Below are 22,119 nucleotides of genomic sequence, written 5' to 3'. Positions count from 1 at the left end.
CCCGCCAACACCCCTGGAAAATCATCCTCCTTTCTTATCGTGGCTGCTAATGGTTCCAGTGCAAGACAGAACAATAATGGGAAAAGAAGGCAACCCTGCCAGAGTAAAATAATCTGAAATTAATCCATTTGTTTGTACCACCGCTACAGGGTGTCTATAAAGTAACTTAATCCATCCCCGTATATTTCCAAAATCTTAAAAAGATAATCCCATTCTACCATATCAAACGCCTTTTCGGCGTCAAGTGAGATGGCAGCGGAGTCTGATCATTTGCCACTGACCACATGATATTGATGAAACGCCTAATGTTATCAGAAGTGCTGCAACCCCGAAAAAACCCCACCTGATCTACATGTATAAGAGATGTCATAACTTAATTGGTTAGCCAGAATTTTTGACAATATTTTAACATCTAGCTGGATCAGGGAAATTGGAAGGTAACTCTTACACTCGCTTGGATCTTTGTCGTTTTTAAGAATCAGGCTGATCCGGGCTTGTGTCATGGTTGGTGGAAGCTTTCCATCCTTTAATGATTCCATATAAACATCTAGTAAAAGTGGAGCCAGTTCTGTAGCATCAGATCTAAAAAAATTCAGCGGCAAAGCCATCTGGCCCTGGAGCCTTGCCTGTAGGCAGGGCCTTAATTACCTCGTCAAGCTCCTCCAAGGTTATCTCAGAATCAAGAGAATTTTTTTGCTCAGTCGTCAGTTTAGGTTGTTCTAATGGTTCCACAAAGTTTCTAGCATCTTCATCAGTAGACAAAGATGTGGAACTATAAAGATCAAGATAGAACTCTTTAAAAGCATTATTAATTTCAATGGCTGAGGTAATTATATCACCACCAGCAGAATTCATTAAGGGAATGGTTTAAAAAGACTCTCTGCTTTATATATCTAGCCAAAAGTATTCCTGCTTTGTCCCCTGACTGAAAATATGACTGTCTTGCCCTGAATAACCAAAACTCCACTTTCCGCAACAAAATAGTATTATATCTGTATTTCAATGGGGTCTGCTTCGGCACTTTTAATATTCCCTTCCAACTCCACAAGTTCTCGTGCTTTGGATTTTTTAATGAATGCACGCTCAAGCAGAGGACCGACAGGCGATCTGGAGCCTTCTCAGCCAGGAGGCATCCCCAGCCGCGACCCCGGACACCCACACGCCGTTACCCCCACCTGCGTTACAAAAGATGGGGGCGGCGGATGACCCAGAGGCGTTCCTGGATCTCTTTGAACGCACCGCTGAGATCTGGGGCTGGCCACTCGACCAGTGGGCGGCCCGACTCATACTGCTACTGTCCGGGGAAGCCCAACTCGTGGCTCAACAACTACCAGCGATGAGCCTCCTGGCCTACGAAGACTTAAAAAAAGCCATCCTGCAATGGGTTGGTCGGAGTCCGGGAGAAAGTTGTCAGCTCTTCCGGAGCCTGAAGTTGGAGAACTCCGACCGCCCGTTTGCCTTTGCCCAACGGCTCCGCGACGCCTGCCGAAGATGGTTGCTAGCGGGGGAGAGGTTCCGCAAGCCTCCACTGGCTTCTCCCCATTCGAGCTGCTGTATGGGCGATGCCCACGCGGTGTGCTTGATGTATTGTGAGAGGCCTGGGAGGAGGGACCTTCAAACAGTAAAAATGAAATTCAGTACATTCTTGATCTTCGAGCAAAACTCCACACTTTGGGGCAGCTAACACAGGAGAATTTGCTCCAAGCTCAAGAATGACAGCGCCGACTGTATGACAGGGGAACTCAGCTAAGGGAATTTGCACCGGGAGATAAAGTGCTTATATTGCTTCCCACATCGAGCTCTAAATTACTCGCCAAGTGGCAAGGACCCTTTGAGGTCACACGACGAGTGGGAGATCTCGATTATGAGGTTAAACGAACCGATAGAGGGGGCGCATGTCAAATATACCACCTCAATCTCCTGTAATTGTGGAGGGATGCGGTTCCCGTGACGTTGGCTACGGTAGTTCCCAAGAAGGCGGAGCTCGGACCGGAGGTGAGTTCAAAACATAAACAGTTCACCCCGGTCATTTGCGGAGACCACCTCTCACCGAGTCAACTCACGGAGGTTGCTAGGTTGCAACAGGAGTTTGCGGCTGTGTTCTCCCCTCTACCGGGGCGTACAAACCTCATCCATCACCACATCGAGACCGAGCCGGGGGTCGTGGTACGTAGCCGCCCCTATCGATTACCCGAACACAAGAAGAAAATCGTTCGGGAAGAATTGGATGCGATGCTCGATATGGGGGTAATAGAAGAATCCCACAGCGATTGGTCCAGCCCAGTTGTTCTAGTGCCTAAGAGCGACGGGTCTGTGCGATTCTGTGTGGATTATAGAAAAGTCAACGCGGTGTCTAAATTTGATGATCCAATGCCTCGCGTTGATGAGTTGCTCGATCGGTTGGGCACTGCTCATTTTTATTCGACATTGGATTTGACGAAGGGTTATTGGCAGATCCCCTTGACACCAATTTCCCGTGAGAAAACCGCCTTCTCCACACCGTTTGGATTACACCAATTTGTGACACTTCCTTTCGGTTTGTTTGGGGCCCCAGCTACGTTTCAGCGTCTCATGGACCGAATCCTCAGACCGCATTCAGCTTACGCCGCTGCCTATTTAGATGACATAATCATTTACAGCAATGATTGGCAGCGGCACATGCAACATCTGAGGGCGGTTCTGAGATCGCTGCGCCGAGCGGGACTCACAGCGAATCCGAAGAAGTGCGCGATTGGATGGGTGTAGGTACGGCATCTGGGGTTCCACTTGGGCCACGGGCAGGTGTGTCCCCAAATTGACAAGACAGCGGCGATTGCGACCTGCCCGAGACCCAAGACCAAAAAGGGGGTGAGACAGTTCCTGGGGCTGGCTGGCTATTATGGATGCCACCCCAACCTGAGTCGGGCGGTGGGGATATGTGGCAGCGGGGGCGTGGTCAAGCATCTCTCCGGAGAGAGAGAAAGCGGTAAGGACGCTTACACTTAAGCTAAATTATGTCTAACACCTGTCTCTAATTTGAGTGAGCACGGGGAGAGCGGCATAAATAGAGCCACACTGCAAGTAGAAGGGGGAGAGCCTGGGCACCACAGACCCGATTAAGAAGCAAAGAAGTTTTCATAGTATAAATGATGAGAGTTTATTTTTATGAAGCGGTGTGAGACTATAGATTAATTTAGTGAATAAAGTAAAGACTCTGAGACTGCAATTGTACTACAGAGAGAAAATAAACCCTTACCTGAAGCAGGAAAGCTGCTTCTCGCCTCCTCTTTACAGGGACTTAGATATAAAAAATAAAATAAAAATATTCTAGAATAAATATTATGGACTGATGAAAAGAATGTATAGACCCTACCAGATGGGTCAAAAGTCGCCAAATATCTGTAAGACCAAGATTTTTACACATCCTATGAAGTGTCATGTTGATTTAGGGGGATTACACACTTTTGCTTCACTATGATCAAGGACTGTATCCATCAATAGATTAAAGTCTCCTCCCAATATTATATCATGAGGGCTGCCAGCGGCTTGCAACATCCTTTCAAGATCTATAAAAAAGCCCTGATCATCAGTGTTAGGTGCGTAAATATTACGCCAAAATCAACCTTTGCCCCTGAATTTCTACTAAAACAATAATGACTCTTCCTAATTTATCTTTAATCAGTTAGAGATATTTGAATTGTATATGTTTACTTATCAATGTAATGACTCACCTGCTCTTACTTGAGCCAGCACTAAAGAAAACAAGTCCACCTCGTATCTTCCCAAATTTTTCAGCTTCCTGCGAGGAAAGATGCGTTTCTTGAAGAAACACTATTTCATATTTCTTACGTTTAAGAAAAGAAATAACCTTCCTTCTTTTTATGGGGTGCCCCAACCCATTCACATTCCACGTGGAGAAAGATAACCCACTCATTAACATTTGACATTTTGATATAATAGAAAAAGGAAATTGTGTGTCAAAAACAAGATTATAAAGACCACATTTCAACATTAGTGCACAATGAAACCCCGAACTCCCCCCTGAACCAAACAAACAGAAAAAAGAAAAACGAGTGCATTAAACCCGCGCACGACAGCGCCAACCAGCGTCCATCCCTCTAAACTCAAAAAGTCCATGTACGCCTACGAGAGTCACCGCGACAACTTTGCCATCGGATTGCTCAAGTTTGGTGCTTCTGTACAAATTTTGTGAGGCAAAATTACATAACAGAAAATACTTTGTAAAACAAACCCCAGCCAATAGGCAGAATAAACACAAAGAACGTGTAGATTCATACACAGAACTGACTCGAAGGTGTGATCCTCCACAAAACAAGTTCCAGCCTCTTGCGGAACCAGCAAAAAAAAATAAAAATAAATTATATATATATATATATATACACACACACACACACACACACACACACACACACACACACACACACACACACACATATATATACATTTATATATTATTTATATATATATATATATATATATATATATATATATATATAAAAGCCGTTCAGTTTCCTCGGACAGTCAAACGAGTGTTCAGTGAGCCGGCTTATGTGCAGGAGATGCCCTAATCCTTCCAATGTCCTGCAAAAATACTCCACAAAACAAACTCCAGCCAACAGGAGGCATAAGCACAAAGAATGAGCAGATTCATCCACAACTGTCCCAAAGGAGTGTTATTCCACAAAACAAACTCCAGCCGCTAGGTGAAACCAGCACAAAAAGAAACAAAACAGGCGCCCCGGTTCCTCGGATGGATAAGAGTGTATTGAGCGAGTCAAGTTCACACGGAGGCCACATAAAAAAAAAATAATAATAAAAAAAAACATGACTTCCTCATCAACTTTATAAAAGACATTGCTTGTTGTGGGCATGTAGATATTTTGCAGCCATCCTTAGTATCCATTCTCAATATGGCCGGGAACTTCAGTGTAAAAGCGATCCTCTGTCGATGCAAGAGTTTCTTGAAGGAGTGTCACTACACAAAACAAACTCCAGCCGCTAGGCGGAACCAGCACAAAAAGAAACAAAAATGGCGCCCAGCTTCCTCAGAGAGCCAAGAGTAAGTACAGAGAGTTAATCCACTCGGGGGCCACATGAGAAATACCAAATGGCTTACCCACTCCAATGTTTTTATGAAGGAGAGTGCTTGCTTGGGACATGTAAATACTTTGCGGCCATCCTTAGTATCTATTCTCAGAAACATCAGTGCAAAAGCAATCTTCCATTGATGTAAGAGTTTCTTGCATTCCTTGAATCGATCACGTTTCTCTCGTCGAATTCGCAAAGTCTGGGAATAAGAAAATGTTGTGATTCTTCCAAGAAAGCCTTCCTTTACTCCTTGCCTCGTGTAACACAAGATCTTTATCGGTAATCTCAGAAATCTGGCCAGGATTGATCGGGGCCTGTCTCCCTCAGCAGATCTGCGAGCCGAGACTCTGTGAGCTCGCTCGATTTCCAGTTTATTGCCTGTTATGTCGAGCAGACTCGGGAAGAGCTCGTCTAGGAATTTCATCATACCTCGGTCTTCTTCGTTCTCAGGAATTCCAACAATTCGGACGTTATTTCACCAGCTACGATTCTCAAGGTCTTCCAGTTTTTCAAAAATGCATTCCAAATCTTCCTTGGTCGCTACCAGATTAGCAGATAATTCCCTCTCCGATGACTCCAGATAATCGATCCGTTACTCAACGTCCGACAATCTTGTAACCAACTCAGAGAATTTAGTTTCCATCGCTGTAATCGATCGACCCATCCCGTCTTCCTTTTGCTTTTATCCTTTCTCTCCGTTTCCATCCTCATTTCATATTCTTATCAAATTCCATATCTGGATGTACTACGAATTCAATTACTGATTTGCTGAGATTGTGTGTGAGTTGTCTGTATGATCTCTGTCTGTCTGTATATATGTAGATACTAGCGCTTTTTTTTTTTTCATTTTCCATTTCTTTTCTGTAGTATGTTGCATAAAAATAAAAATGTATATATATAAAAAAATAATAATAATTATAAGCAGGGTTATGCCGAAACATAAGTGTTCCATACAACTTGTGTGCTATATTCAAAGTCTTCTAAAGCCATACAATAGCTTTGTGTGAAGAACAGACTGAAATTTAAGTATTTATTCACTGATAATGTTTGCAGAAGCTCACGTTCAGTCCAGATTCAAAAGTAATTCGATGTCATTGTTGGCAAAACACTATGGTTTTCATGAGTGTAGTAACTAGGGGATTGGTAAAAATACAGATTTTCCGATACATCGCAATCTTCATTTGAACGATCTTGATATACATTTTTAAATCCCAAGATCAATCTTTTACTTTGTGCGCAACCCTCCACTTCAATGAGAGGAAATCACTCGCATCTGCAACCAAATTTTGCGCTATGCGACTAAAAATGTGTTGGCAACTGGCTGGCTAATGTTTAGATTTTATTCACCAGTAATTGTGTTGTATAGTGGTGGAGTGTTCAGCAGCGAGATCTTTTCACTGTGTGTAAAAGTTGTTCCGTTTAATGTGTGCGTGTCCAAAGACGAGATCCACGCAGCCCATTTGTCATTGAATAATGTTTCTTTTAATACTCTTTCTGTTCTCTACAGTCAGTTGTTGATCAAAAACAACAAAACAAATATTTTATTCTAATCACGCATTGCACAGAGGAGACAATCACTCTTTAATTTCTTTCATATGTTAGCAAAAAGGACATTATAACTAAAACATACCCATATGAATCGATATTGAAATCGAATCGAATCGAGAGCTTGTGAATCGGAATCAAATCGGGAAATCTGTATTAATATTCAGCCCTAGAAGTGACCAAATGCAATGTGCCATTTTTTTTATTCTGGACACAAGTGCTAAGATTATCAGTGAATAACAACAAATATTTCACTCTTTTCCTCACGCAAAGGTTGCGCATGGCTTCGGAAGATATAGGCTTATAGTGCACAGAGAGTATAGATTACTTTTATGGTGCTTTTTTTGTTGTTTATACAATTTTATTTTACTATGAACTTTATGGCAAGAGCTGCATACAGTTCTTCAAAATTTCTACCTTTGTGTTCCTCTAAAAAAATAAATAACAGCATACAGGTTTGGGACAACATGAAGGTGACAGAATTTAAATTTTTCGGTAAGCCATCCTTTTCAGACAGACTGCCTCACACAGGAAGCCGTGCTGAATTGTTGGTAACTTTGGAACATGGTGCAAACTGATATATCTGAGCAAGAATTGGCAGGTATGGGAATCAAACTCCGTGTTTTGGCACACTACTTCAATGCACTTTCTGGCACTGATGTCGGCCTTGGACAAGCAGTTACTCTTCAAAAGCAGTTTTCAGTGGTCATGGTTCCCAGTTATTTTGACTGCTCTCCAACTAGTTTTTTTACGAATGATGCAGAGGTAGCCGCTTTTGTCTGGTTGTTGCATGCGGTTTCATGCGTCAGTTTGAGCAGTAATCCCTGTGCTTGTAATGAAAAGCCACAAATATTTGGTTGGTTATGTCACCTTCAGTTATTTGTTTTTGGACTCAGGGAAATTACATTACACATACACAGCCCCACACACGTTGGCAGTATCGGTCTAATTAACAACAATTAACACCAAATAATTGAGTTGTTTATTTCATTCCTCTTATTTATCAGGAAAGGGTGTGTAAGAAGGTATAATCTCTCATTACAACATTACTATTTAATAATGTCCATGTGCAAATTATAATTTAATTATGTAATACTAGAGTATTATTGTTGAATTTTTCTTACATAAAATCACACCCCTACAAGCTTTTCAGAAATGAAAGTGGTGAAAATCACTGCAGGAAAAGTGCACCATGTCCATTCTTACCATATTTTATCTATCTCTTCTTCTTTCTTACTTTCTCTCTCTCTCTGTTTTCTGTCTTACCTCACAAAGGAAATTATGTCTCATTAGCCATATTCCATGTTCCCCTGCCTTGGGTCAAACAAGAGGCAACACTTTACACACAGTAAAACAACTAGCCTACTCAAAAAGGTCTTGTGCTGTCTAGTTTTCACTAAAGACATAACTTTAAAAATTAATCCACCTGTTTTAATGCCTCTCATTTAATGTTCCCATCCAACAGTTCATCACACACCAACTCATGTGTGCATGTACAAGTGCAGTGTATGTGTATGTGTATTTGTGTCACAGACACAGTACCCATAGCTCTTACACTTTAGGGTACTTAGTTGCCTCACATTAAAGATAACTTCCAGAATAACTTGAGGGATTTGATTTTAGATCACCACACAAGTCTAAAAAGGGGGGAGTGAAGGGGTTAATATTCAAATATCCTTTTAATCTTACAAGTTATATCTCATCTTTTATCATCCTTATTTATTCTTATTTTATTAATACATTTTCTATTTTCCTTTTACAATAAGGTGCAAGTAACATGTAGGGGTGTACAGTGAAGCCATTATCTATATTTGTATCTGTATCTGTTCATATGACAAAATTATCTGTATCTCTCTCTGTATTCGGATAGAACCGGGTGTCGGCGGGGCTTAAACCAGAAGTGCGTCAAAACTAAATGAAATGCCTATTTTTAAATGTTACTCTTACATTTATAGTTTCTATTAATAAATATGCCTTGTATATACCTTTTCATAATAATAGCCTAATAATAATAATAATAATAATAATAATAATAATAATATATTACTACTATTATTATTATACAATTATTTAAAAAATATATGATTTTATTGTTTTTATTTTTCTTACCAGATGAAGCTGAATTTGTAGGCAAAAGTAACTGTGGAATATGTTGTTAACTGTGGTTTCTCCTGGTATTTCTGATATTAATATCTGCATGAAGCAGACTTTTCATATAACATTATTCTGGAGGCAGGAGGTGTCAAGCAAAATGTGAAATGTCAAGCACACATTTTGGAGTGAATAATAAACACAAACTGAAATATTAATAGAAATTAAAATAAAATCAGTATAGCCTACAAACAGGTGAAAGTCCCGTAAGTATATCAGGAATTTTTTACTATAAGACACCACTATTTAGTTAAATACTACTACTACTACTACTACTACTACTAATAAAAATAATAATAATGTTAAATTTATATAGTGCCTTACCAGAGGTAGCACAGTTTAAAAAAGAAGAAAAAAGACGGAGCATGTTTTAGTTTCTTTGTTTTACATAAGGAGGACTATTCTGAATAGATGAATACTCTATGGAGCATTTTAACAACTTTTTTTTTTTTTTTTTTTTTCAGAATAAAGTCTTAACCAGATAATATCCTTAATCATTGATGTGGACATACTGTAAATGTGGTCAACTTTAAAAGACAGATAGACAGCTCCAATGTGAAATCATCACTTCAGGTCAGGAATTAACATTGCGCTCAGGTTTAGGCTATAAATGAATACACGTGTGAAGCGTGTGATACATTAACATAGACATTTCAAGAAGTGGAAATTGTGTATGATGTTGTATCTTAGTTTATGTTACACTTGATAAGCTCCAGATGGGCACAAATAACAGAGACCGCAAACGGAGTCGAGTCCACACCCATCCGATCTGAAATCACACCGTGCGCATTTTCATTCATAAGGTTTACACTTTAGAAATATTGGCTGCATAGATTAATAAATTCTTTGTAATTTTGTATATATATATTTAAAATGTCACTTTATCCTTGTGCCTCTTGGATAATCAGTCATACGAATATTTTTTATATTATTCGGATGAATCCGTTATTCGTTTTGAAGTCATTATTCATGCCTTTCCTAATAAGGTATTCGGCTTCGGTCACATCCCTAGTAACATGTATGTCATCTGATGGGTGACTGAGGGTCTGGCCCCATGCCAGGAATGCAATGGCAGTGATCATTCATTTAGCCCGGCTCCCTGAGAATATGCATTTATATTATACTGCATTTATTCACAAACATATGTATCTGTTATAATTATTTCATAATTAATCAACTATTCTATTACCATTTGATTCTATTTAAATTCAATCATTATTAATTGAATGAGAGAGATTTTAGTTATGATATGATTTATTTTGTCATATTAGGTGACTATGTGCATTAGTAGGCCTTCTGTGTATGCTCTTTGTCATGCTCTGTCTTAATTTTCTGCAGATGGTGAAAAGAAAAACTGCATTCCAACAAAGTTAGGGAAACGACCTCCTGTCCTGGGAAATAAATAACACCTACAGGTTGCAATGTCTAAATCATTAGGTGTTTGGATTGTTTATGGTGCCCTATAACATGTGACACCACATAAGTTCAATGATGGGTATCTGATTAATGTTATGACTAACTAATTATTTTTTGCACAAAGGTGGAGACAGACCAAATTTTTAAAGTGCTAAGGTGTTTGAAGTGACCTATCAGAAGCTTAGAAAGTGTTGTACTGTGTCACCTATAATTCAAATTGCATATGACTATAATTGCTTGTGAATGTTTTTGAATGGGAACTAATTATTTTTTCTTCTGTATTACTAAACCACTGGATTCAACTGACTTGTGATGCTTATTGGAACTGCAGAGAACAATAAGTAAACTCTCTCTCAATTGATTGCAAACCTGAGTCTGAGTTTTTATTCCTCAATAGTCAATTTGGGGACCCAGCTGTTACCCCCTACAATCTTAAATGATAAGGTTCAAGCGTACAATAAACTATATTATCCATAAACATCAATATCAATATGAATAATCAAATATTCAAGAATGGGTGGGATCAAATGCAAAAATTAAAAACCCATATTGATTGATCACTAATATGAATATTGGGGTATTAACATCTATGGTGGTTACGGTCGTGACCCTTGGCTGTAACTGATAACTGAGACTATATGTTACAATAATAGAATATTTCATATAGCTAACATGTGATGTTAGACGTGATAATCTGATTAAATCCCTTTATAAATGCTAAATAAAACTGTTCCCTTTTTAAATTACAACAGTTCTTTAAATCTCAGAACAATGCCATTGAGTTCCTTTTACAGTGGATTAGAGAAGGTGGCGTAAACAAACAGAACAATGAAATAAGGAAGATTTGATAAAAAGTAAAACATTCCTAACAGCATTAACGAAACATTTCCTCAATGCTTCAGTTCAGATTCAGCCTTGATTAAACTCCTTGCTTGTGACACAATATAAAAAATTATGAAGGAGGCAGGGTGTTGAAATGACAGAAAAATCAGAGAGAGAGAGAGAGAGAGAGAGAGAGAGAGAGATGAAGGTGTGGGCTCCTTCACTCCTCTGCACTGCTATCAGAGACACAGCACCTCAGCCAATACTCAGCCATGAAACCGAGATGGGCCCGACTGGCACCACCTTACGCTGACACCCACACATCATAACATCTCATCATAGCCCATAACTGTTCTCATCATCATGCACAACATTACACTGCTGTAATGACTTTATATTCCCTCTGGAACACAACAAGGACAATGATATATGATCATAAAAAATGATGCATGATTTCAACACAAACACCTACACATACTTATCAACTGTGCTGCATGCATATCTCTTTTCCATATGCACACTAAATTCATTTAAACCTAAAAGCCCTTCAGGTACACCAAGAACCTATAATCTGTCTATAATAAATTCCTGTTCCCTGTTAAATTAAGTAGGGGCATCGCAATCTTCATTTGAACGATCTCGATATCGATTCTTAAATACCAAGATTGTTTTTTTTACTCTATGAGCAACCCTCCACTACAATCAGAGGAAATCACTCACATTTGCAAACAAATTTTGCACTACGCAACTAAAATGTGTTGGCAACTGGATGGTGCATGTTTACATTTCACTCACCAGTGATTGTGTAGTATAGTGGTGGAGTATTCAGCAGCGAGATCCATTCACTGCGTGTTGAGAGTAAAAGTTGTTGCGTGTAATGTGTGTCCAAAGACGAGATCCATTGAATAATGTCTCTTTTAATACCCTTTCTGTTCTTTAAAGTCAGTTGTTGATCAAAAACCACAAAAAATAAAAATGTAATTCTAACAATGCATGGCACAGATAAGATAAAGCCATTCGAGTCCTCTCTCATTTATATGTGCTCATTTAACAACACTTTTTACAGAAATGCCGGTTTTCTTAAAGAGACGGTACCAGTTTTAGCGCGTGTTCAACAAATCAGTGTAAATACTTGTAAATAGTAAAAAAATATGCAATTAAACAAGAAACATGTAACAAAAAATAAAATATGAAATATAATATTTATTTATTGATTGAATACATGGATTTGTTCATTTTTTAAAATCCAAAAAGTGACCAAAATGATGAAAAACGAATAAAATATATCAGTAACATTTATATTTTCATCATATACCTAGTTAGGAGGTCCCCTGTATAATTTATAGCATTGCTGGGTGAGAATTTCTTTCATATGTAAGCAAAAGGGACATTATAACTGAAATATACCCATATAAATGGATATTGAATCGAAATCAGAATCGAAATGAATCGGGAAATCTTTACCAATACCTAGCCCTACTGTTAAGTGTGTAATTTCTGTCACTAGCAGCAACAACCAGAATTGCCAGAATAATTTATGTTTCGAAACAAGTTTCAAACACTCCCCCCATCTTTCATTGCTCAATCACACAGGTAGTCCTGCCCCAAACTCACACCACTGGTTGAGCCAATGCTGTCATGGTCCGCTCAAAAGAACACATTGTGATTCCATTTGGTGCTGCTAAGTGGCACAGAAATTACACACTTCAACTTTCAAAATAATAACCATTTGACTTCTTTGTATAAAGTACAGCGCCTTACCTCTCCTTTGAATAATAATTCGAAGCAGAGGATTGGCCGAGGACAGTGCTTTGTGAAAGTTGTCATCATTGTTGATTGGAAGTAGATCTCCATGAATGTCGGCATATCCCAGCAGCACGTCCACTCCAGGGATCCTGTGAATGGTCTGCAACAGTTGGTAGAACTCCTGGAAGCCCCCAGCTCCTTTCCTCTTCAGGGCAAACCTTCGGTACTCTGCCTCAAACTGCAGCACAACCACAATCATGTTACACATACATAACCGAACAGAAAAACAGGCTCTTAATGCATATTACTTAGCTTAGCTCTATTATGACTTCACCACAGACCAAGAAAGATATGCCTGAAATTTGATCCATTTAAAAGATAGGGCTTTACTGTTTTTTTTTAATATTATGTTATGTTTGATCCGCTCTTTGAAATTTGGAAAATCTAAAATAGCTGCATACACACATTCACCTTTACAGCCACACACACACATTCAGTGTCAGTTCTCACTACCAATTTCAGTGGCTTCTGCAGCTGAATAGCTTTTTGATGTGCACTTGCAGTTCTGAGGAAGCCATTAGGGTGAAAGAAAAACATTGAGGAACAAAGGGAGGGACAATCTAATCAAGTACTACAGATAAAGAGATAGATGAGAACAGTGGCATTAAAAAGCAGAGCTTCTACAGACCACACACACCCAAAGTGTATGGTAAATTCATTTCAAGAGCTCTCGTCACAGCTGAACATATTGGAAAAATTGTGTCAGATTGCTCAATTTATGAAGAGGAATTTCATCATGGCCAATGACTTTCTCCTGTATCTGTCCTATATTTAATGTTGAAGAATACTTTATGAATTGAAATGAGAGCATCACCGAAAAATAAAAAGACAGAGAGCTAGAGATGTCATTTTGCAGATCATTTGAATATTGACATTTAGTAGGTCTCAAGGGGTGTTCTCTCGGGCCATATTCCTATAGTTTTGTGTTTAATTAATCCATACAGAAATGTACAGAAATCCTTAAACTGTGGTAATCAGGGACTTTAAGTTTCAGAAGTTGGATGATGCTGTTTCAATCCTTCCCCCATTTCTAACCCTATCTCTTGCTCCCCTTTACTTTCACATTTCTCTTTTATATATGGTGTTGACAAAATCTTGAATCAATAGGTTTGGCATTTTAGAGAACAATGTCACATTTAATTTTAAAATTTACTTCTCTGGGTGGGTAATCCTTCATTCTATGTAGTGGCATAGAGCATATCAGCATTTGCAAAAGAATGTTCAACCCACTAAACATTTACTGTCTATCACCTCTATTACATGCATCAACACATATCAAAGAATAAAATGTGACACAACTGACCTTTATATGCTGAAATGTTGCCCTTTGCTCCAAAATTACATTTTAATAGTAGTTGGCATGAAATACTTTTGGGAAGTTGACATGTCCTGAGATGTGACATGCTATAGTGCATCAAAAAATAAGGTGCACTCAGTAATTTTAGTGTTTATACTGTTTATCTTGGACTTACACAAACGCAGTAGTTTTTAGTTACTGATGCCAATGTAGAAATGTGGAAATTCACTAATCACAGTCAGCCTTTAAAGGAATAGTTCACCCAAAAATGAAAATTCTCTCATCGTTTACTCATTTTCATGCCATCTAAGATGTGTATGACTTTCTTTCTTCTGCAGAACACAAATTAAGTGCTTCCAGTGCACAACAATACAAAAACAATACAAAAACAGCAGCAAGACATAGATAATAATACAAAAAATACAAATAATTATACACATACGTACATACACACACAGACACACACATACATACATACACACATACGTAGTGCAATCTAATAAAAATCTGTTATCTGTTATGTACAGTGCAAATACAAATCTGTTATGTACAGTGCAAATGTTTTGGAATGAAATGGCAGAAGAGGTTGGATGTGTTGGATAAATATAACAAATACTAAGCTGTGTATTGCACATAGTTATTGCCCAATGGGGCAATTTAACTGTTCATGAGATGGGTAGCCTGAGGGAAAAAACTGTTCCTGTGCCTGACGGTTCTGGTGCTCAGAGCTCTGAAGCGTCGGCCAGAAGGCAACAGTTCAAAAAGGTAATGGGCAGGGTGAGTTGGGTCCAGAGTGATTTTTCCAGCCTTTTTCCTCACTCTGGAAGTGTACAGTTCTTGAAGGGGTGGCAGGGGGCAACCAATAATCCTCTCAGCAGTCCAAACTGTCCTTTGTAGTCTTCTGTTGTCTGATTTCGTAGCTGAACCAAACCAGACAGTTATTGAAGTGCAGAGGACAGACTCAATGACTGCTGAGTAGAACTGTATCAGCAGCGCCTGTGGCAGGTTGAACTTCCTCAGCTGGCGAAGGAAGTACAACCTCTGCTGGGCCTTTTTCACAATGGCGTCAATGTGTGTCTCCTGCTTCAGGTGCTGTGAGATGGTAGTGCCCAAGAACCTGAATGACTCCACAGTTGCCACAGTGCTGTTTAGAATGGTGAGGGTGGTCAGTGTTGGGGTGTTCCTCCAAAAGTCCACAGTCATCTCCACCGTTTTGAGTGTGTTCAGCTCAAGGTTGTTTTGACTGAACCAGACAGACAGCTGTTCAACCTCCCTTCTGTATGCAGGCTCATCGTCATCTCGGATGAGGCCGATGATAGTGGTGTCGTATGCAAACTTCAGGAGCTTGACAGAGGGGTCCTTGGCGATGCAGTCATTGGTGTAGTGGTAGAAGAGTAGTGGGGAGAGCACTCATCCCTGGGGGGCACCAGTGCTGACTGTACAGCTGCTGGAAGTGAGTTTCCCCTGTCTCACAAGCTGCTGCCTGTCCATCAGAAAGCTGGTAATCCACTGACAGATAGACATGGGAACAGAGAGTACGTGTAATTTATTCTGGAGTATAGCTAGGATTATGGTGTTGAAAGCCGAACTGAAGTCCACAAAAAGGATCCTTGCATATGTCCCTGGTCTTTCCAGATGTTGCAGGACATGATGCAATCCCATGATGACTGCATCATCCACAGACCTGTTTGCTCGATAAGCAAATTGAAGGGGATCTAGAAAGGGTCCAGTGATGTTCTTCAGGTGGGCCAACACCAATCTCTCAAATGATTTCATGACCAGTCATGAGTCATTAAATCCTGTGATTTTTGGTTTCTTTGGGACAGGAATAATGATTGAGCATTTGAAGCAGCATGGGACTTCACACTGCTCCAGTGATCTATTGAAGATCTGTGTGAAGATGGGGGCCAGCTGGTTAGCACAGGATCGAAGACACGCTGGTGAGACGCCATCTGGGCCTGAAGCTTTTCTCGTCTTTTGTTTCCGAAAGACCCGGCTCACATAATCTTCACAGATCTTAAGTGCAGGTTAAGTAGGCAGGAGGGGGGTTGCAGGAGGTGTTGATGTTGGTGTTTGTGTAAAGTGAAGGTCAGAGTGGGTGTGGGGTGTGAGATTGGGCCTTTCAAATCTGCAGAAGAACACACTCAGGTCATCAGCCAGTTGTTTGTCCACCACAGGGTTGGGGGTAGGATTCCTGTAATTTGTGAGTTGTTTCTTGCCACTCCACACTGATGCAGGGTCATTAGCTGAAAACTTGTTTTTCAGCTTCTCAGAGTATCTTCTTTTAGCCACTCTGATTTCCTTGTTCAGTGTGTTCCTGGCCTGACTGTACAAGACTTTATCCCCACCCCTGTAAGCATCCTCTTTGGCCTGACGATGCTGCCTGAGCTCTGCTGTAAACCACGGTTTGTCGTTGTTGAACTTGAAATAAGTCCTAGTAGGAATGCACATATCCTCACAGAAACTGATATATGATGTAACAGTATCTGTGAGCTCGTCCAGGTCTGTGGCTGCAGCCTCAAAAACACTCCAATCCGTGCAATCGAAGCAGGCTTGTAGTTCCCGTTCTGCTTCATTGGTCCATCTCTTTACAGTCCTTACTACTGGCTTGGTTGATTTTAATTTCTGCCTGTAGGTTGGAAGAAGATGAACCAGACAGTGATCAGAGAGTCCCAAAGCTGCTCTAGGGACAGAGCGATATGCATCCTTTATTGTTGTGTAGCAGTGATCCAGAATATTTCTGTCTATGGTTGGGCATGTAATGTACTGTTTGTATTTGGGCAGTTCACGTGTGAGGTTTGCTTTGTTAAAATCCCCAAGAATAATAATAACTGAGTCCGGGTATTGTTGTTCCATGTCTGTGATCTGATCAGCCAGCTGTTGCAGTGCTGTGTTCACACGCGCATTTGGTGCAATATTCACACTCACCAGAATAAACAAGGAAAACTCCCGTGGCGAGTAGAATGGCTTACAGTTAATAAAGAGCGCTTCCAAATTAGGACAGCACATCCTCTTTAACGTTGTTACATCTGTACACCAACTTTCACTGATGTAAAAGCATGTTCCACTGCCTCTCGTTTCCCCGTTAACTCCATGATGTGATCCGCTCTGAACAGCTGAAAGCCCGGCAGATGTAACGCACTGTCCGGAATGGCTTCACTCAGCCAGGTTTCTGTGAAGCACAAGGCAGCAGAGGTTGAAAAGTCCTTGTTTGTGCAGGTGAGGAGATGTAGTTCGTCCATTTTGTTAGGAAGTGAGCGGAGATTTGCAATATGAATGCTCGGCAGGGCTGTTCGAAAGCCGCGCCGATGGAGTTTGACCAGTGCGCCTGCTCGTCTCCCTTGCCTGCGTCTCTTGAACAGCAAAGCTGCGCCTACGACTAAAATGTCCAGCAAAATGTCTGAATATTCAAAAACGGGAAAAGACTGTCTGGTATAAGCTGTCGAATGTTCAGCAGTTCATCTCTGGTAAAACTGACTGTAAAAAGATTACTAAACACAGGACAAACAAACAAAAACAACAAAACAATAGGAGCGCTCCACACCTAGGCGGCCATCCGCGGCGCCATCATGATGTAATTATTACTTTTTAAGTTGCTAATGTTAGCTGCTTTGCTAATAATTAGGCTACACCAGTCACCAAGACACATGACAACGGTTGCACCCTCTCACTGTCTCTAGTGAGCAGCGCAACAAAACAACAGTGCTGTGTACACCAGATCTGATCTTTCTGCGCTGTATTCGTAAATATTTTTCTCTAGCACCGAACACGCTTCATTTATGCCCTATACTGCTCTACACGCGTTGCCTCTTTTCCCTGCATGTGAGTATTCACGATGTGCCACGTAAGTTAACGTGTTTCCAGAGCACCTTGAGACCATAATGTTTTTCCTTCTAAATTAAGCTTTATTAAAAGTCCAAGCGATTTCAGCCTTTCTACTTCCACGAGACTGAGCCGTTGGATTAGCCACACCCCACTCTTTCCAAAACACAGAACTCCAAAGATACCAAAATGAGCTTTACTGAGAGCAGAAACGGTTGTTAAAAACAACAGTTGTAAAATGGTGCCCTCAACTGACTACTGTTGTGAACAACGTGGCATAAAACTGCAATAAGCCTCAATAATTCACTCTAACTACAATACAATGAGAACACGCAAAATGATTGACCGGCAGAAAGCGCTATTGTCCACAGACACATTTTTGTTTGCTGTTTACAAAGTCTAGAGCTGTCACAGAGACTGGTGAGATATCGCAGGGCACTTATTTCAGTAGGAAAATTTTTTGCATACCTTTCCATGAAAAAAAAAAAAATAAAAAAAATAAAAAATAAGAAAAATAAATAAAAAAATTTTTTTTTTTAAATCGCTTACAGCACCATTAATCAGTATGTTATGAGCCTTAATAATAAACAAACAGATTTCTGTTCTAATTTTGTGAAATTAATCAGATGTCATCATCTCTGGCATAGATGACAAGACAATACAATTACTAGTTTGTAGCCTAGTCACTTTAATGAAAATATAAAAATGGTCCATTCAGACTTTTACATTTTTTATAGACTTATTGACTGTTTAGGATTTTTTTTTTTTCTTCTGCCAACTTGGAAATTCAAAAGAATGTGCAATGTGCAAATGTGAATGTATATAGTGATAAATATCAATATCGAATGATATGAAAAAGAATATTGTGATAATATTTTTGGCCATATCGCCCAGCCCTATGTGAAACGGACATTTATAGTAAAAAAGGACTTAAATATTGATCTTTTTTTAACCCACACTTACCATATCACTTCTGAAGATATAGATTAAAACTACTTAAGTCTTATGCTGCCTTTATGTGATTCTGGAGCTTTAAAGGTCTGATCACCATTCACTAGCATTGTGTGGACCTACAGAGCTGAAATATTCTTCTAAAAATTTTAATTTGTGTTCTGCAGAAGAAAGAAAGTCACACATTTGTGATGGCATGCGGGTGAGTAAAGGATAATTTAATCCATAAGTGAAAGTATCCAATAACAGGGCGGTTACTGAGATTAAGCGAGTAGTATTCAGCTGGTCTTGTAATACAAACAAGTAATTATCCCCATCCATTAATTGGCTGTATAACTCTACTCTCTCCTCTCCACCAATAGCTGGTGCGTGGTGAGCGTACTGTCGCACTATGGCTGCTCTCGCATCATCCAGGTGGATGCTGCATACTGGTGGTGGTTGAGGAGAGTCCCCTGATCACTGTGCAAATCGCTTTGAGTGTAGTGTCAGAAAAGTGCTATATAAATATAACGTTCATTCATTCATACACACATGGCAGCCCCCATGAGGGGACCCTCTCCATGTAAATTTAACCACCTTTTATAAGGTTACTGCATTGACTGGAGTCTTCATCTTATGTGAGTGATCATTATTTTATACACAAGTTTCAAATTTACTATTTATTTCATTAGGAGTAAACCTTTTTTAATTAGTAAAAATTATTAAGTGTAACTTTAAACACCATTTTGCTCATTCTTTTTATAATGATTTAGCATGCAGCATTTATTGCCCCATTTTAATTGAAAGAGACTACATGGAACGTGCTGTATGTACTTTTAAAATATCATTTGTCACACCACATGGCCATTTATATATACCTTCTCTTATAGATTCTCTCTCGACTATTTTTATTTTGACGTTGGTAAAAGAATGTCCATGGACACTTTTTGCATCAACTGCACATTTCAGGCATGAAAAGGTATAGTTATATAAAGCTAAGGTCACAAAACCATTCAATTTAGGTCTTATGTGTGCTCAGCACAGTCACCATAGCTATACAGACAATCATTTATTTTTTCTGTATTAAAAAAATAATACCTATCATATTTAATGGATTTGAATAAAGGAATTTGATTTGATATTTTGCTAATGACAGCATGACCTGTTGAGAAGGATATCATCACTATCATTTTGTTTAACTTATACTCAAACCTCAAAATACTTTTTCTCTAAAAATGCCATTGCAATGACTAAGCAATGGATAAAGTGAGACAGGAACCCATCAGGAGCATGAGAGTGAGAGAGAAGAACAATTTCTTCCAATTTCCTCTCAGGAAGAGCAGAGTGTCACCAAACACATCACACTGCCTGTAATAAAAACCAGAACCTCATGCAGGAGGACTGGAGTGATTAAATTACCCGGTCCAGGCTAGAATACAAAAACAGACACAAACTATCCACATCCAGCCGTATTTCTGCTCTTCCCGTAGTCTGTAATTTCATAGGAATCTTACTAAAAGGCCAGTTCCTGTTTTCTACTCTCCTATTTCACTCATCTATGCATTGTTCGCTTGACATTTCTCAAGAATGGAGGAATAATAAAACATATCCTGTTCTGTTTGGAAGATTGTGGTTGATGCTTTCCAGTAACTTGATTGGGCACAGTGACAACAGCGATTCCAATACATTAGACACCAAAACACGTGGTCTGTTTATTTAATAATAGTAGTAATATAGGGGGCATGTTAAAAAAAAAAAAAAAAAAAAAAAAAAAATTCCAATAACAAAAATATTTACAGTAGTAACTCATTTCTCATGTTGCCCACATCTCTAAAATGGATCAGTGTGATCTGATTGTTCCTGGACTGCGGGATTCGTTTCTACGCTATTGGTATGGAGCATACACAATTGATCAACAGGGCCCAATAGCCTCATTGCGCACATCTTGTATGTATGGTCCTTCCTTCACACTGCACCAGAACCGTATATCACATCACACAGAAACCTGCTGTCATATAATGATCCAAACTGAGTGCCAGCCGCAATAAAGCGCTTGTCTCACGCCTCGGAGTCTGTGCCGACACATACAAATCTGCCATCAGCACCATCAGCGTTTCTTTCTATGGATGGATTAGTACACAAACCCCAGCACTGACGCTCTGAAAATCCCCCAATAGCATGATGAGTTACGGGCACGCGCCACGTAAACACCAGTGTTTACACATGCACGCTGTCAAAGCGCAACGAAGATAACAGAGCGCAGGTGTCTCGAGACGCGCTTTTAAAAGTCGACGTCTAAAAAACGCGGCGCTCCAGCGCGAGACGCTGAAAACAACAGCTAGACGCAGCGCAACGTTCAAAGACGTCCGTCTCGCGCGTGTTTACATAGAAAGAAAAAAATAATAAAAACGGATGCACCCCCCATGGAACATTTGTAGGATTAACTTACTTTGCTCTTCACCTCCACGACATTTTCTTCGTTTTTCAGCGGCGTCCTCTGGTGATGATGCCGTGACATGTTTGTGGCGTATTCCCACGGCCAGTTTCACACGAGAGTAGCCCTATATACAGGAGTGAGCAGTCACCACTGGGTCAGTTGATCGTGTACGGAGCATGAGTGGACTGACAACGCAAGTACTGCTTCTCACAGGCACAGAATGATTTGTAAAAGCTGTTCTAACGGTGATGGGCGGGGCCAGTGACTGTCAATAACAATGATGTTGACAGACCCGCCGCTTGAAGGCGTGGCAGGGGTCGTGCGTAATGTCACATGTGAGCGGAATGTTGATTTGACCTCTTAGAACAGGTCGCGATGTAGAAAAAAAACTCATAGTGACTCATTATGTTTAAAGATATTAATAAACAACAATGATGAATGATATCATGATCAAATGAGAAAGTGACACAGAGAAAGCTCAGGAACATTCCACAGGAAACTTACAGGCTGTGGTGCTGCTGTGGAAACTTTACCATCACTTCCCAAACCCAGCTGTAAACCTATTTAGCAGTGTGGTCCAAATGGCATGAACGATACCTTTGCAGTGCACTTCATGGCAGCCATGTTATAGGGTCGTTCCAAACAGTGACATTGTGTGTACAAGATGACTTTAGAAGAGAGTTACGAATTGGGTTGCCACCTTGGCCCTGTAAGATTCCTGGACGCATGATCATGGCATTTAACACCTCATGGATATTCTTTATAAATATGTCTCTTTGATCTGCCTTTCATTCTCATAGTGAAT

The 22,119-nt window shown here is 39.9% G+C and overlaps 1 protein-coding gene across 1 annotated transcript in view; it reads right to left on the bottom strand.

Annotated features, from left to right (window-relative positions):
• Positions 1 to 22,119, bottom strand: part of LOC127455965 (partitioning defective 6 homolog alpha-like) — a 50,894-nt gene extending 28,775 nt beyond the window's left edge. Inside the window, exons 1-2 of the mRNA XM_051724192.1 lie at positions 21,327 to 22,119; positions 12,784 to 13,006 (exon numbers count right to left, since the gene is read on the bottom strand). Of these exons, the coding sequence (XP_051580152.1) occupies positions 12,784 to 13,006; positions 21,327 to 21,395 (292 nt within the window). The 5' untranslated portion in view covers positions 21,396 to 22,119. The remainder of the gene's footprint in view (positions 1 to 12,783; positions 13,007 to 21,326) is intronic.

The sequence above is a fragment of the Myxocyprinus asiaticus genome, chromosome 18, assembly GCF_019703515.2.
Source record: "Myxocyprinus asiaticus isolate MX2 ecotype Aquarium Trade chromosome 18, UBuf_Myxa_2, whole genome shotgun sequence".
In the NCBI taxonomy this organism is placed as follows: Eukaryota; Metazoa; Chordata; class Actinopteri; order Cypriniformes; family Catostomidae; genus Myxocyprinus; species Myxocyprinus asiaticus.
This window is presented reverse-complemented; position numbering and strand designations above follow the sequence as displayed.